The 13214-nt window shown below is 45.7% G+C and overlaps 2 protein-coding genes across 7 annotated transcripts in view; one reads left to right on the forward strand and one right to left on the reverse strand.

The window, feature by feature from the left end:
* The first annotated feature begins 2701 nt into the window (after positions 1-2701).
* On the forward strand, positions 2702-6528 carry uck1 (uridine-cytidine kinase 1). The gene is made up of 7 exons (XM_080017980.1): positions 2702-3041; positions 3654-3813; positions 4435-4531; positions 4641-4783; positions 4889-4983; positions 5112-5160; positions 5254-6528. The coding sequence occupies exons 1-7, from the start codon at positions 2952-2954 to the stop codon at positions 5427-5429; spliced, it is 810 nt and encodes a 269-aa protein (XP_079874106.1). The 5' UTR covers positions 2702-2951; the 3' UTR covers positions 5430-6528.
* Positions 6529-6679: 151 nt separating this feature from the next.
* The window catches only part of rapgef1b (Rap guanine nucleotide exchange factor (GEF) 1b), a gene marked incomplete at its 5' end in the record, with an annotated part of 51297 nt that continues 44762 nt past the window's right edge, over positions 6680-13214 (reverse strand). For all 6 annotated transcript variants that reach the window (XM_080017977.1, XM_080017974.1, XM_080017973.1 and 3 more), the window contains 11 exons: positions 6680-7946; positions 8063-8191; positions 8359-8456; positions 8572-8673; positions 8757-8835; positions 8958-9052; positions 9147-9231; positions 9746-9931; positions 11734-11822; positions 12233-12321; positions 12713-12788. In XM_080017977.1, the coding sequence (XP_079874103.1) occupies positions 7796-7946; positions 8063-8191; positions 8359-8456; positions 8572-8673; positions 8757-8835; positions 8958-9052; positions 9147-9231; positions 9746-9931; positions 11734-11822; positions 12233-12321; positions 12713-12788 (1179 nt within the window). In that variant the 3' untranslated portion in view covers positions 6680-7795. The remainder of the gene's footprint in view (positions 7947-8062; positions 8192-8358; positions 8457-8571; positions 8674-8756; positions 8836-8957; positions 9053-9146; positions 9232-9745; positions 9932-11733; positions 11823-12232; positions 12322-12712; positions 12789-13214) is intronic.

Below are 13214 nucleotides of genomic sequence, written 5' to 3' on the forward strand. Positions count from 1 at the left end.
ATGCTCGCAGCTGTTCTTCTCTGACATCGCATGATTGTGTTCAATAAAACGGCAAGGCAAAGACAAAACAAAGCACATACTGCGTTTTTTGTATAAAAGTATAATTGAATGTAAAAACGGGTACAATTTCATAATGTTATTATAATTGTTGCGGCGCCTCACTGGGTCTGCAGCGGATCCCGGAAGTAGGCTATGTGGCGTCATCAAATCGCGACAACAACTCCAACAACGCGCACGTTAAACGGGAAAACAATCGAACGTACTCACGCCATATCAACAAAAGGCAACTGACCAACTCGGTTGACTTTTATAACCATGCTTCCTATCAGTCGTATATTGGAGTGTTGTCATAAAAGTTTGACGCTTTCACGATTCAATCCGGGAATTGATTTACGACACCTCGGACCAACAGCGCCCAGCATAAGGAAAGCGCCACCACCTTTCGGTCAGTGTCGGGCCCGTGTTTACAGAGAAGAACGCGTGGTGGTGAGCAGGGGCTTCCGCACCAACGCGTTTAACAGAAGTGATGTCGTCGGAAGGATCCGGTCAACACATTATCATCTAACATACACATGCAAGGTAACAGCTTTTGCATATGCCTTTGAATGTGTTGGTTCACTTAGTCATTGGAGCTCTGTAAAAAAAAAAAGATACACAAAGATGACGTGTCGATTAGCATATAGTTGTTTTATTATTATTATTATTATTATTATTATTATTATTATTCTTTTCAGGTCTGCTCCACCAGATCAACGAAGACAATATCCAAAGTATCCTACCACAAAGGTGTTGTCATTGTCACATGTCCAGGATGTGACAACCACCACATCATTGCTGACAATTTGGGCTGGTTCTCGGATCTGGAAGGAAAGAGGTTTGTAAATAACTGGCATTATTGTGGACAGCACATTTCTAGGCTCTTATTAATGTCCTCCAAGCAGACTAGATCAACTTAATTGCACACAAAAATACCATCTGAATATTGCAACCAAATTAGATTATTTTGAACCTAAATGATTGATTGGGAAATAGATGGAGTTGTCTGGACATATTACAGATGTATTAGTCACAATACACATTGGAATACATCAAACACTACAGTGGGAATTTGAAAAGGCAATCTGTCTCTATGCTTTCAGAAACATAGAGGAAATACTTGCAGCGAAAGGAGAGACGGTAAAACGGACAGACGGAGATTCTGCTTTAGAGATAGTGGTGGACGAGTCAAGGAAGGACACTTGACCCCATGATCAATATGAAGAAAGAAACAGGCAGTGACCCATATCAATTTCAATTTTGGGCTGTATTTGTCTTATTTTTTTTTAACAACATGAATATTATATTTAATTTATTTCTCTGTTGGACTGTATTACTTTTTCTGACAAATCTGTCTGCTAATCTGAATACATTCAGAAAACCCCCCAGATAAGATGACATTTGTATTTTTGGATGATATTTCAAATTGAATGTATTTTTATAAAGTATGGATGGCTCCTTAGTTCAGTTAAACATTAAAAGCGTTGGGATATGGAAATGTATTACTTTGTCTTTCTTATTAATTATTGTAAAAAATACAATTTACCCAACAAATTGTCTCTCGTCTGAAATCGTGAATCGTGTTTTATGAGTGTGTAATGGTTTGGAGATTATGGAGAAATTGTTTTTTTATCTAGACTGCCATATAACAGATCACTTACACAATCCAATGTATGTAAAGACAACTACTCAATTTCTCTTGTGAAATGAAATACCTTCTAACTCCAGAATTGTCTCAAAGCTCTCATTATTGGAGGCACTGTGTACAAAGTAAAGCTTATCGTTTGTATGTTTTCTATTCTTCCTTTCTTTCTGAAGTATTATTTCATTTGTTTATTTTATCATTGTTTATGTTCATATGAAACAGCTTTTATTTCAAATGATCAACAACAAAAAAAACCCAGTATACGATTATGGAACATCTTTGAATTCAACAAGGCTTTATTGGCATGACTGCTTTATATTATTACATCGTAAATGAACACTGCAACGCTGAAAGGAAGGTGTCACAATAAGGTATAACATTTAAAAATATATATATTGAGTGTTATCAATGCATTGCACCGAGTTCTCCTCATTGTCTGTGCCACGCTAGGGTGAGTTTTCTGGTGGATGGATCGCTCCTATAAATAAGGCGCTGGATGGAGATGGAAAGCTCGGGGCACGACGGCTCCTCTTCGTCGGTAACGCTCGAAGTTTAACACGTGACCAAATCAGCCAATCAGAAGGCAGAAGGCAAAACGCTTAACCGTATATAAGGACAAACTAAGGAAGTATGAATCGTTTATCACATTTTTTTTCCCCGACGTTTTATGCTGCGACTATATATATATATTTTTTTTTACGTATAAATAATTATCACTTTCCGAACGGATTTGAATGCATGAACTGGGGAGTTTCATTTTTTTTTTTTCCCCATTTCGAAACTTAAACGTGACGCACGTTCGCGGGAGACCGACGAGTCTCGCGAGACGAACACACGGTCCGCGGGGGGGGGGAGCGAAGCCGCCGAGCGAGCTCCCCGGGCTCTCGTGGGCCGGCCTGCGTCCCCTACCGTTGCATTAACCGCGCTCCTCTCCCCGCCCGCCCGCCCGCCGTAAGCGAAGCCCGAGCACCGGTGGCGCATGGCGTGCCGGTCTCCGGGCAGCGCGGCGACACCTCGAAGGGTCCCCCGTCGGGGCGCTTCCGTCGTGTCGGTGACGTCACAATCACGCGGCGACCGTCACCCGACGCGAGGCTCGCCCCGGGCGGAGAGACGGCGCGCGTCGCCACGGACGTCCCAGCCCCGCTCGCCCCCCCTCGCCCCAGCCCCAGCCCCAGCCCAGCCCAGCCCCAGCCCAGCCCCAGCCCAGCCCAGCCCCAGCCCAGCCCAGCCCAGCCCAGCCCAGCCCCAGCCCCAGCCCAGCCCGCGTTACATGGCTGCGCTCGGACCGCTCGCGGAGGCGGAGAGGCCGCGGCACCGTCCCTTCCTGATCGGCGTCAGCGGAGGAACGGCCAGCGGCAAGGTGAGGACGGGCACCTCCGCTTCCCGCGGGCAGGGAAAACAAACCTCGGAACTAGCTTAGCTCGGCGGAGTTAGCGTGTCGCTCCTGTCGCCACAACGCCCCCCCCCCCCCCCCCTTCCCTCCCTACATGTTGCGGGTTCTGTCGTCGTCCGTGATGTCCGTTTTGAGGAGTCGTCAAAAACCGAACGGTGCTCCTCAAGTGTGGCCGTGATAATATTGAATTGAATATTTGGAAAGTCGACACCAAACCGAACACGTCACTCGAATGACAAGCAACGGATACGACCTAAACATAGCAGGAAAAACAATACGGGAAAAAATGTAATAATGAAAATACCTGAAAAATATGTCCCTAAAATGAAACACAGTCCTGCACAATAACTTTAAATCAATAATACAGTAAGGAGTAAAGGTAGTTATAATAGCAGTAGTAGTTATAGACTGTGTATAAGCTATAGACTATTACATAACCTATACTAGTAAGTATAGTTCAGTAAATAGTGTAGGTAGTATAAGCTCATGTTTGATCATATACAAAGTGACTGCAGTTTTATTATAAAAATATTGCCAGCAAAGCAGTCACCCCAGATATATTGTGTTATTCTGCTACAGTCGACAGTATGCGCTAAGATCATGGAGCTCCTGGGTCAGAACAAGGTGGACCACCGCCAGCGAAAGGTGGCCATCATCAGCCAGGACAGCTTCTACAGGATCCTCACCGCGGACCAGAAGGCAAAGGCGCTGAAGGGCCAGTACAACTTCGACCATCCTGGTAGGCAAAACCGGCGTGTGGATGAACGTTCTTTCCACCGGACGTAGGCGTTCTCGAGGGAACGACAGTGCACGGCATTAAATGTAATGACACCGTCCAGGGGAAATGAGAATTCTGTCAGGTGTCCTTCCTAAAAGAGTCAAATAACAGCGCATCGCTCACGTGGGAATTACTGGGCAACAAAAAATAGTCGCCGTTTTTAAGTCTCTGACATACTAATCACATGTTCACCGAGGTCACAAGGGATCTTAACTCTTTCTGTACATATCCTGATAAACAGTAAATGACGTGAGTCTTTGGGGCCATGTTTCTTTTTGTTTGTTGTTTTTTTACATAATACATATTGCACCATAGTACACATGAGGCATTACACCGCACTGCAATATGTGTAAAATATGCTTTCATGTAGTACTCACATTAGTTTTTGTACACATATAACAATATGTATTATTTTCAGATAATTACTTTGGAAGAAACTGGATCAAATCATCCTTTTGAAAATACCCATTTAATGTCCTGAAGTTGAAACGGTTAATTGGATATTTGTCAGAAGAAGTGCAAACACACCGTCGGCTGTATTGTCTCCATCATCCGCGCTGACACCGATGTTTTGTGCACTAGATGCTTTTGACAATGAGCTGATGTACCAAACCCTGAAAGACATCATGGAGGGAAGGGTGGTGGAAGTGCCCACGTACGACTTTGTCACTCATTCCAGGTGAGGGAGACGCCTTCCACGCTTCCTTGTTTTTACTTTTCTTGCCCCTTAACGCTGCTTTGCATGCCGTAATGCCAACTTCCCCCCCTGTAAACCTCTGCGTTTTCAGACTCGAAGACAGGATTACAGTTTACCCGGCCGACGTGGTCCTCCTCGAGGGGATCCTCGTCTTCTACACCCAGAAAGTGCGCGACATGTTTCACATGAAGCTCTTCGTGGACACGGACTCTGATGTTCGGCTGTCTCGCAGAGGTATTGGCGTCGGGAAAGACCGCGCTCGCTTGTCCCTTTCCTCCATCGGTTTGTTATTTCTAAACGCTCCGGGCTCGGTGCTCATTTTTTTCTTTTTGCTCGCAGTTCTGCGCGACATGAACAGAGGGCGAGACCTGGAGCAGATCCTGACTCAGTACACTACCTTCGTCAAGCCCGCGTTCGAGGAGTTCTGTTTGCCTGTACGTATGCGACAATGCCCCTCCGCAATACGAACACGCGACTCCCTCCGCGCCCCTTTAAGGCGTTTGAACACCTTTCTCATGTTCTATTTTTTTAAAAGCCGCCTGGTTTCTTTTCTACTCTTTAGACAAAGAAGTATGCAGACGTAATCATTCCGAGAGGCGTGGATAACATGGGTGAGTTGTGCCGCCGTTTTAATCGCCGCAGAGCAAGCGCTCCGGTCGCCGCGCTTTCACCTCACCCACACCTCTGCGTCCCTCTCTCACCAGTGGCCATCAACCTCATCGTTCAGCACATCCAGGACATTCTCAACGGCGACATCTGTAAGTGGCAGCGTGCGTCGATCAACGGCGCCGGGCGGGGCCTCAAACGGGCCATCTCCGAGCAGAGTGACTTGCAGAACGGAAAGAGGGTTCTACTCGAGCCGAGCAGCCGTCCGCACTGATGTGTGGTGCCGGGGGGGTGGGGTGGGGGCTGAGGATTTTGTGTTGACTGTGGTAAATGAGTCCCGCGGCGATTGCAAACACAACTTTTGTTTTTGCACATTTCTGTACTCAAGGGAATTGGCCGGAGCACCGGTCCAACTCCTTTCATATTTGTTTTGTAATAGACCACAACAAGCATTGTTTTAACATTAAGTTATAATTCACCTGTTATTCTTGGCAAGGCTACAGTATATACCAGCAGTTGTAGAAAAGAGTTCACGTTTTCCATCATTTTTTATTGCAAGTTGTAATTTCACAACCCTTTTCTAACAAGGGGGTTAATACAATGAGGATCTGTTATTTAAAGGGGATCTATTTTGCTCATTTCCAGCTCTATATCTTTGTTCTGCAACTCCACTCAAGCATCTTTGCATGATTCACAGTGAAGAACATTCATCTTATACTGGCCCTTTACACAGACCCTTAGTTCAACCCCTGGCTCTTAAGGCCCCCCCTCCCCTAAACGCCCATTTTCTTCTGATTGGCCAACTTCTGGAAGCCTGCCGAGGGGCAGCACCCATATCAGTGTATCATTCGATCGTTTCATATCTGATTTAGAATCCAAAATCAGATAACCAATAACTATTTTTCGTTGGTTTCTATTTTGTTCTTAAGTTAAGAATAGAACATGAGAAAAATGGAATATTTGTTGTCTTAAGACTTTGTCATGTAGCATTTCCATTTTGCTGTGACCATGAAATCATTGACTTTTGCACATCGGGCCCGGTCCTTCGGCGGTGGGGGAGTGGAGACGCCGTTGACATGGATGAATAAATAGATTCAGACTGTTTGTCCGTTACTGACACAGACTGCCCAGACGATCAAATTTACACCTTAGAGGAGATCAACTATTTTTGAGATAGAATGTATGAACAGTCTGTGGAGGGGTCGAACAGCTTCTGAGACAGGACTGAGCGGGTGGACCCTGTACGTCGTGGGCCTGCTGTGCCTGGAGCAGATGACCATAAGGAAAAGCATAATAGGTCCCCTTGAAATGTTTGGCTCCTTGTAAATAATGTTTTTTGCTTTATCTTACTAAGTAAAAAATATTTTAAGTTCCACATGTGTTCAATGTTTTGTTTCCATTTTCTTAAAAGCTCCCCCACCCAAATGGCTATGCTTATTTCCGACCACGCGTGGTCAAAATGAGCAAAACTGCACACTGTGCGTTTGTCTGTCTGGATCTGCTGATGGTGGTTCCTCTTATTACAATTTACTTCCTAACAGAGAGGCCAGATGCCGTCGCCTACTCAAGTCCAGAAGAAAGCGATGCCCCAGACATACAATAGGTATAGAAACAGAGCTGTTTTATTAGTCTGAGAGAACAGTGTAATGTGTTGGTTTGGACATCTATTCCAAAGGGAAATCAAAATGAGTTACTACAGCATATTATGAAATGACAAACTCGCAAGTCGCCAAAGGACTTCAGTCACGCACAGACAGCCTCTCACGCGGACTCTACTGGGACATGATTTTGATTGCCTGATGGTTCTCTATAGTTGAACATGGCACACAATGATTCAGTATGACATACATAGATCACAGCATCTTAAGTAATTCTTTTCGCGTTTTTGCTTGCTTTTTTTTTTTTAGTGCACATAGGAATGGCACTTGGGAGAAGCTAAGCTCTTCTCATTAGCATAAACATCCTTTTTAAGAACAAAAGGAGCACTGTATATAATACATATAACCATACATGATTCTTACACACAATGTTTCGCTCGCATCATAGGTTCCAGTCTCTAATCTTCCTCTTCAGTCCAAATCCCCCGCAGCCTCGGCAGTCTTTTATAATGCAGTCCGTTTGGACCGCTCTCAAAACACTATCTGCTTGGTAAGCCTCAAAAAAGCATCTGGGGCGGGGGCTTTGAAAATGACCCACAAATGGCACATACATAAAAGGAAGAGAAGGGGACACCTTGGGAATTAATGGACCATTCACCTCAGTCTTGCAAACGCAATAGTTCCACCCTAAACAGAGTGGGGCAGGGAGCCCACCGCATCTCTGTTCCGTCTCCCTGTCCCCTCTGCGTCGGCCGTCTCTCTCTCTCTCTCTCCTCGGCGCAAGGCTCGCTCCCATCTCCGCGCAGTCATTTACATCTCTCCCTGTCAGGCACAAGAGCCACCGTAATCCCAAATATAATCTCCCAGAGCGACAGAGATCCGCGTCGACTTCGGCCGACTCATTTCCTCAAGTCCGATGTCGTCGTCGTCGTCGTTTCCACCCGTCTCTCTGTCCGTCTGTAGTAAAGTGGAGTTAGTGTCGTGAAGCACAGTTAAGAGGTCCATCTCCGAGGCCCAGGGGGCGGAGGGGGCCCGCCAGCCCCTAGGTCTTCTCCTCGCGGTCCGTCTTGCGCCGGGTAATGTTCCTCGGTTTGATCTTCAGTGAAAGCTCCCAGAGGGCTTCTTCAGCGAGGTGGTCGCTGAAGTCGTTGAAGAAACAGACGATGTCCTCGTTGCGCTTCAGCTCATAATGCCTGCTCGGGGGAAAAATAAGTGGTCAGACACAGTACAGATCAGCCCGTGCAGAAGCTACAACGATTCGAGTGGATATATCCAACACCAGTTTAAGTCTATAGCCGACTGAACTTACACTTGCTGGAAGCGCCGCATGCTGTCCAGAATGTTAAACTGCTGCCAGCGCTTCGAGAAGTTGACCTTCCCGTCGATGAGATCGGGATTTCCCAGGTGAACGAAAGTCAGATCTTGCAGAATCAGACCCCTGAATTGCAAGGCGCGGGAGCGGAGAGAGGCAAGCAGGCGGGATTGTGCATCAGGACGAGAAATGAACAGGGCACACCCAGACAGACAGACACACACAGACACACACGAGATAAGATAACACTTAATTTATCTCCCGGGGGGAGGAATGCAGGAGCCTTCACTCACAGGTATGGGATGCATGGAGGCTCCACTTCAGCCAGCGCGGCTCTGTATGCTCTGAACGAGGAGGAGCTGTCTATCAACGTGCAATATTCCTCCAATCCCTTAGAGGTCGACAGAGAGGAAAAAAGGTGCATGAGAGACGGAGCAGTCATATAAGATAATAGTAATCAGTCATTCATCCAACCAACCCCGGCTGACTGGTGGGAAGAACCTCACCTCCGAGGTCTGTTTCTGCCATTCCAGTCTCCGAATGGGGGCCGAGTCCAACGCCGACAATATGGCCAAGTAGGAGTTGAAATTGTTCAGTTTTCTTAAGTGCTGAAACACGGGAGGGATTCCACGTTACAGCGACGCGAGCGCGCCCAAATACAACCGTTACCGACGGTGGAAATGTCACCCACCTTCATGATCTTGATAAACTTGAGGAGCAACTTCTCCCTGTCCTGCGCTTTCTCCTGCTGGATTATCAGAGAGCGCACCCTGAAAGACAAAAGCGGGGAGGCGGGGTTAGTGAACGTCGACGCTGACCTCTGGAGGGAGAGGAACGGCGAGCGCCAGGCGGAGCGGCTGCGCTCCGGCCACGGGGGAGCAGACGTTCCTACCAATAGCTCATGTTGTTAAAGTGCTCGGTGAACTGCGTCAGGTTGGGACTCTTCTCCTCGTTCTGCTCCTTGGCCCAAAGCAGCACCTCCGGGATCTGCAGCGAAAGGAAAGGAGCCGAAACGAGTTAAAGCGGGCTCGCCGAGGCCTCGGACCGACGGCGCGCGCTGTCGCAGGGGGCGGCGCGGTACCTCAATCTTGTAGAAGAGCTCTGCGTCCAGGAGAGTGAGCTGATCCGCGATCTCGTGGCTGCGGAAGTCATGGAGGGTTCCGGGCCTGGGGATAAGAATACAGAAATTTGGATTCCGTTCAGTGATGACTGAGGTGGCCTGAGGGAAGCACTTGTAAATATAATAACAGTGAAGAGACAGTGAAGGTTATTTTCCCTTGATTTTCCCCTTCCCTTGTTTTATTTATTTATTTGTTTGTTTGTTAATATAATCCCTCCAACAACTGATGACATCATCCATGTTTTTGAGGGTTCTCATGGTTTACTTTAATCAATGCCAGTTTGAGGCTCTCGTGCTTGTGTGAGTTGTGATCTGGTCATATTTATGCACTGGAATATGTACACCGTCATGAAGTTCTGTTGCTACACAAATGTGTCGCGGTTTCTTTTCGCAATAAAACAACAACACCAGACGGAGCGAGTTTGGATTTCAGGCCATTAAAAAAAAAAAATAAAGAAATGGTGTATTCGCTTATGAATCTTAATGCATTCATCTGCCGCCCCACGATCTGAAAACCGAATCGACGGCGGTGGCTTGTCGCCGGGAGGGCTCGGTCGTACCTGGCGGAGACCCCGCGGGCGGCGAGAGGCTTGAGGGAGTTGGTGTATCTCAGGAGCTTCTTCTGCTCCACCTTGTCCAGGATGTTCTTGCGCAGCACACGGGCCAGACTCAGCTCGCCGTTGCACACCAACCTGAAGACCAGGTCCATTAGCTGCTTCAGGATGTCCTCGGTCAACTCCACCAGGCTGGGGGTGGGGGCGGGGGCGGGGGCGGGGGCATGACAACAGAAGAGTCACAGGCGTGAATGGGATGGCGCAAAGACGACGGGGAAACGAGGAGTGATAGTGTCTCAGCCGGAGAAGTCACACTCGGTTAACCACACACCGTTCATCTCAGGAAAAACTGAGATAAAAACAGACAAAGTCAATGATCTATTTATCATTTATACACTTGCTGCTTCAATGGCCATTGTAAACTATGTTTTCGGTAAAAAAATAAAATAAAATTTTGAAAAAATAAATAAAAATGCGTGAATAGACAGTGGAAGACTTTACAGAGCATAGATAGATAGATACTGTAGATGGATAGATAGATAGATAGATAGATAGACAGAGACAGATAGACAGATAGATCCCTTGAAGGAAATTTCGGTGTCACAGCAGCTTGATTAAAAATAAAAAAAGGCAATAACAACAACATAATAGGTCAAATAATAGTAAAAGAAAATCTCAATATGCAATAAACCTGAGGATCACCTGAAAGAATTGGCAATATACAGTGAAGCTAAAGATTAATTTGAAGATAAAAGATAGGGAATGAATGTACGATAAACAATAGGGTTCGGGTCTATAAAGGAAAAGTATAAACCTAAAAAACAATACTCAAATGATTGTATATTGCTACAATAACCTACAGCTAGACAATAAGTATGAACCCAGAAGTAACAAAAACAATAAAATAAGCCTAGAAATAAACAAAAAGTAAGAATGGCAATATACATCAACCTAGAATTAACTAGAAGAACTGAAGCCAACCATGATTTTCAGTGCTGGAAATAATAATAATTAAAAAAATTTTTTATAATAATAATCATCATAATAATAATAATACAAATAAATATCGCTGAAGGCAGCACTACACAGGGTCCGGTATCGACACCAATTTACATTTTTTTGAGTTCCCATGATTCTGTCGCTCGTCTTTTCATCAGCATTACTACGAAAACGAGTTACAATTTTCAGAGTTTCCATTGAACACAGCATCGGCTGACGTAATGACGCAGGTTTTTCAGAGTCCTGGTGACATGTAGAATTACTGCCACAAGCTGATACACTTGTTGCGTGTTATGACTTTATCCTAAAAGTTTGAAGGTGGCTGTCTACTACCTGTAGTCCACAGAGTCATCAACTTTTGAAACCTTTGGGACTAACATAAAATAGACACGTTTGGACCCGTGGCTCTGGAGCTACAAGCACACTCCGTGTGTGAGGACACAAACACAGAACATGTTTTGGACTCCTACAGTTTTTGTATGTCACGACTGTCTCAAATGGCACAAAATAAGGAGGGACATGGCACCGGGTTGGATGCGAACACAATGCGTTCATATTTAAAAAAAAAGGGGGGGAAAACAGCTAAAATATCAAACGAAAAGCCCCGCCGACCGTCAGGCAGGTAAGACGACACGCACGCACACAGTTTGCAGCCGCTACAGAGCAATGGAGGCTACACTACGTAGCTCGCAGGCGTCTCACTCCATAAACTCATCTTGCTCCACAACCTGACCGGAAGTTTTAGAACGGTGGCGTGTGGGCGATGCCTGTGGGCCGGACCCCGAATAATAATAATAACATTATTAAAATGTCAACAATATTTGTCTGATTAAATAAATATGGGCATGCCTTCATTTACCGTACCAAATCACTACTTACCGCCCACAATTTTGTACTTTTCCCCCCCATCATCATGCCTTTTCCATGACACACTTTTTAATGCTTTAAACACATTTTATATTGGTGGAGAACACAAATAACAGACTCCTACTCACCACAACTCATCCACCACACGGACCAGCACAAAAAAGGTGTTTTTGCTGACTCGCTTCTTAAAAGTATCAGGACTGTGGCAGAACCTGGTATATGTGCAGTGTGGTCAAGGAGCGTCCAGGACACACACACACACACACCTCTAAGACGTACACCAGAATCATGCTCAGAAGTTTGCGCCAAATAAGCAGATTTCTTAGAATAACTGGATCTTATTTAGGGAGAAAATGTCAATTGTAGAGAATAATAAGTAAACATACTGTATATATTTATAGGATACATTTAAAGCAAAATTCACTCTACTACAGAAGGTGAAAGGCAACATACGACTAATGTTGTTTAATTTGGGCATTCATTATCATGACCAACATGGCTTGACTGTTGCGAGTGATATTAACAATGAATTAAATTAATGTTTACGGAGCAAACAAAAGTTTCCCGTCTGTGAAGTAGAGGAAAAAGCAAATCAACGTGCGACGCGTCACGTCGTTTGGAAAAAGGATATCTGTAGTGCAGCTTCTTAATGAGGTCCTCGGGAGTTATAAACGTCCTATATGTAGTCAGGAAAGCTTCGCAGTACAAAACAAGGTCTGCAAGAGAAGGAAAAAAAAACAACAAAAACAAAAACAAACAAAAAAACAAAAACTGTAAGAAAAATCATGTGATGACTTTAAACCGAGGCTGCGAAATAAGCAGCTGAAGTTGGAAAAACAAAAATCACAAAAACACTACTCCCACAACGCTGCGCTCGCTCGGGTAACACGACATCACAGCACGCAAAGTCATCAGTTTATACAGGAACAAGTACAACTAAGTGCAGTGTTGCATGCTTCCGGGCACAAGCGGTTCAAGAAAAAGCCCCATTTCCAGCTTGCAGTATAAAAACCTGTGGCAATGAGACAGAACCATCGCAGCATCCATGCTAGACTGATCAAAACAAGTCAGAAATGTAAACAAGTCATAACGCCTCCCGTACTGTACCTTTGCGGTCTGTTTCTGTGGCATGAACTAACAGGATATCTCCCGATCCAGCTCGAACGTCCGGCCCGTCGTCACTCTGGCAAAAAAAAAAAAAGAAGAAAAAAAAATGAAATAAATAAAAAGCAGACGTGGCAGAGAGGATGACGGGGAGAGGGAAGGAAGACGGGAGACGGACGGGGAATATGGAGAGAGGGAGAAAGACATGGAGATGTGATTAAACGGAGCTGATGATGACTAAGGCAGTGTTGCAGTCCAGCCCAAAACGCAGCCTGCTATTTTCTGTCCCCCCTAGCCCCACTTGCCCCCCCCCCCCCCCCCCCCCCACCCCACCCCCCTCCAGGGCCCCCACCTTCCCCTGCCTTGCACCACCCCCAGTGAAGACGGAGGAATACACACAGCCCTGTGTGAGAGGGGACTTCTCAACGACATTACGGCGAAACCTAACCTTTTACTACAAATGCCTACAGCGGCTACTCTTTTTCCGCACTCTGGTTCCGCGTCA

The sequence above is a fragment of the Zeus faber genome, assembly GCF_960531495.2.
Source record: "Zeus faber genome assembly, chromosome: 17".
Lineage (NCBI taxonomy): Eukaryota > Metazoa > Chordata > Actinopteri > Zeiformes > Zeidae > Zeus > Zeus faber.